At 36.0% G+C, this 3156-nt stretch overlaps 1 protein-coding gene across 1 annotated transcript in view; it reads right to left on the bottom strand.

Moving 5' to 3' along the window:
* Positions 1-1040, bottom strand: part of LOC106457588 (uncharacterized oxidoreductase YjmC-like) — a 38522-nt gene extending 37482 nt beyond the window's left edge. Inside the window, exon 1 of the mRNA XM_013917025.2 lies at positions 659-1040. Within this exon, the coding sequence (XP_013772479.1) occupies positions 659-986 (328 nt within the window). The 5' untranslated portion in view covers positions 987-1040. The remainder of the gene's footprint in view (positions 1-658) is intronic.
* Positions 1041-3156: the final 2116 nt, after the last annotated feature.

Below are 3156 nucleotides of genomic sequence, written 5' to 3'. Positions count from 1 at the left end.
AAGAATAAACCAGTTTTATTTAAGAAAGGACTTGTGTCGCTAAAGTAACGAATTTACGGAAAATTAAGTAACGACTGGAGGCGTAACAATATATACATAAACATACACACACAATGTTATTCCAGGTACTAAACAAAACATACACTTTGAGTTTTTAACGCATATAATTATACACGCACACTTACAAAAATATTTTTCATACTTGAATTTTGCTTAATCGTGACAAGTACTAGGGATGCTGCTCTAAAATTAGTATTGTTCCCGAAAATCGATATCATTTGGTCCCGGGCCGTAGGAAGCCGTAAGGCCATTCAGGCCATGGCCTGACCACTTTTTCATGCATGTGTAGCTACAACTTATGCACTAAAACCTGCTTCATTTAATTCAATACATTACGTTGTGTTTATGCAGTATTTGTATTTAAAATAGCTCAAGAGTTTTTCTCATAGCATAAAATTTTCAAACATGTTCTAGGGGGCATGCCTCCATATCCCCTTTAGAATTTAGACATAGCAATGTGGCAATGGTCTGACCACTCCAAAATTGCTTCCTACAGCAAATTGGTCACCTTATAATTGCATTTTAATTATTACACCACAGTGCTACGGAGGACAATAATTCTAGTTAAATTTGGTGAAGAAGAAGGCAGATCACAAACCTAGTCTATTCAGTCCGTGACTGAAGTGTCCTCGATTATCACCAGCCACTAGAACTTCCGCAAGAGCTTTAGCATCACTTTCTCTGGTCCCCACTTTCGTCATACATCGTTCCATAAAGCAGCGGATTTCTGGTACAGAAACTACCCTGCTTCCTCCACCATGTTTTACAGTTGAGTAAGTGTCTTGGCTCGCCATATTTCTATAGTTGCTCATATAACGTAACTTTACCTTAAATTTTTTAGCACTAACAACGCACAGGCTTTCGTTAGATAGACAGAAGGGCCTTCTAACAACATCTAGTACTTTATTGACGTGTATGTGAAACATCCAGTCACGTGCGCTGCAAAATCAACAAGCGACTGCGCTAGCTAAAATCGAGAAGAAACACACGTAACCTTGAGCACGCGTACTCGAAATAGATTGCTTTTAGATTTTGCTTCCCCACTACCAGTGGGTCAGCGGTAAATTTGAGGACTTCTAACGCTAGAAATCCACGGATAATCCATTGTGTACTTTTGCGCTTAGCAACAACAACAAAAAAAAAACAACAAACAAATTATTCTTTGTTAACTAACATAGTAACAGTGCTATATTATATCAATTGGTTAAAAATAAAAGTCCTCCTGATTTTTGTCAGCCAGCAGTCACAGAAAGACCAGTGGCGCCACATTAAAAACGGTTATCGTTTGTACTAAACTCAAGAAGTTGATAATAAACAAGTACCACATAGACACTCTTTCCTTATCTTATATATGTAAACATGTAAAGTACGCGGTCTTATGGATAGCGTGCCAGGATTGTAAAACCAAACGATTTTGGTTTTCAGGAACATCGATAGCCAGCACGGGCCCCAGGGCAAACATCCTCGCCGGGCCCCCTTTCTCTCTCTCTTTTTTTAACATTTTCAAGAATTTATTAAAAAGAAGATCCTAAATTAGAACAGCAACGAGCTCATAAACCAGACAAAATCATAGCAGCAGCCGTTTTTACCTCACAGTAGAAGCGTAAAAACATTAATAAAGTGACAACAAATATCTATTAAATCTATAAAGTAACAAATACATATTAATTATTACTCAAATTATTATTTCAGTCGTTCTTAATGTATCAAGCGTCTATATGCAAAGAAAAGCCAAAAACTATGGTTTCTATCATTAAATGAAGATATAGCCTAAAGATGCTTTGCGGGTTTTACGGCCGTGGATGCGCTATAAGGATGATGTTTAAATCCCACTATTCGGAGAGGTAAGAAGTTTCAGATATTTAGTGGTGGGGCTGTTAAAATGCAACACAATATGTCATGAACCCCTTTAACAACGTTGCGATTAAATTGCACAAAATATAATATTATTATAAAACATAATATTAATACTGTTACGTCTCCGTTTGTTAATTGATTTTCCGTAACTTCGTTCCGACGAAACTTAAGCGACACAAGTCCTTTCTTAATAAAACTGGTTTATTCTTTCCGAATATAACTTTACCGATACACTCAACTTCAACAATCGCGCTAAACAAACGCTATAACAACTAACGTGCTCAATAATACTTCTGACTGCAGATCAATTACTCACTGTCTACACACATTACCGCGTCACGTTGTCCCCCTCTTATATATACCAGACTACCCTATCTAGTAAATACTAGAGCATTCATGAAGGAACAAGATAGTTATAGAAATTAGAGGGCGCCACACCAGTCACGTGACCTCGATGACGCAACAATACATAATAAAATATCACATTTTAATTGTATGGATAAAAGCATTTAATATTGAAAATATCAGTGTTGAAAACATCAGATAAAGAAAAACGCTTTGATAACGAACATTTACAGCCTCTTAGTTATATCAAAACATTAGCAATAAAACATTAAATAAAGAAAAACCTTTTACTATTGAAACTTCATAACATGTGAACGACAAAAAAATCATAACTAATAAGTAATCGACAAAGATGGGGTAGAAATCAATGAAAAATGTAATTAATAAATTATCAATCAAGAAGGGTGATGTCTCTTTTCATTCACACACAAAATTAAAAAAGAAGAGTAATGTTTTTCATCAGATTTAATTTTATAACAATTTGATTAAAAACGAAAAAGGAAGAAAAGCACATAGTATGTATGCCACACACCAAGCACTGCGCAACAGCTACTTCAGTGTGAATGTGCGTCATTTGTTGGTGGAGTCTCTCTTCTTGTTTCTTTTCTCGTTCTTCTTGTTTTTTTTCTTTTTCCTCCAACAACTGATGTAGTCTCTCTTGTTTATTTTGCTGTTCGAGCTGTCACTGTTGCAGGTTTTCTTGTCACTGCTGTTGCCTCTCTTCTTGTTTCTTTTCTTTTTCCTTCAACAACTGCTGTAATCTCTCTTGTTTATTTTGCTGTTCCAGCTGCCACTATTGCAGGTTTTCTTGCAACTGCTGTTGTCTCTCTTCTTGTTTCTTTTCTCGTTCTTCTTGTTTTTTTTTGCTGTTCTTGTATTGCTGCCACCAAATCT

This window comes from Limulus polyphemus, unplaced genomic scaffold (assembly GCF_000517525.1).
Source record: "Limulus polyphemus unplaced genomic scaffold, Limulus_polyphemus-2.1.2 Scaffold349, whole genome shotgun sequence".
Taxonomy (NCBI): Eukaryota; Metazoa; Arthropoda; class Merostomata; order Xiphosura; family Limulidae; genus Limulus; species Limulus polyphemus.
The sequence above is the reverse complement of the archived record's forward strand: the minus strand, read 5'-3'. Positions and strand labels throughout refer to the sequence as shown.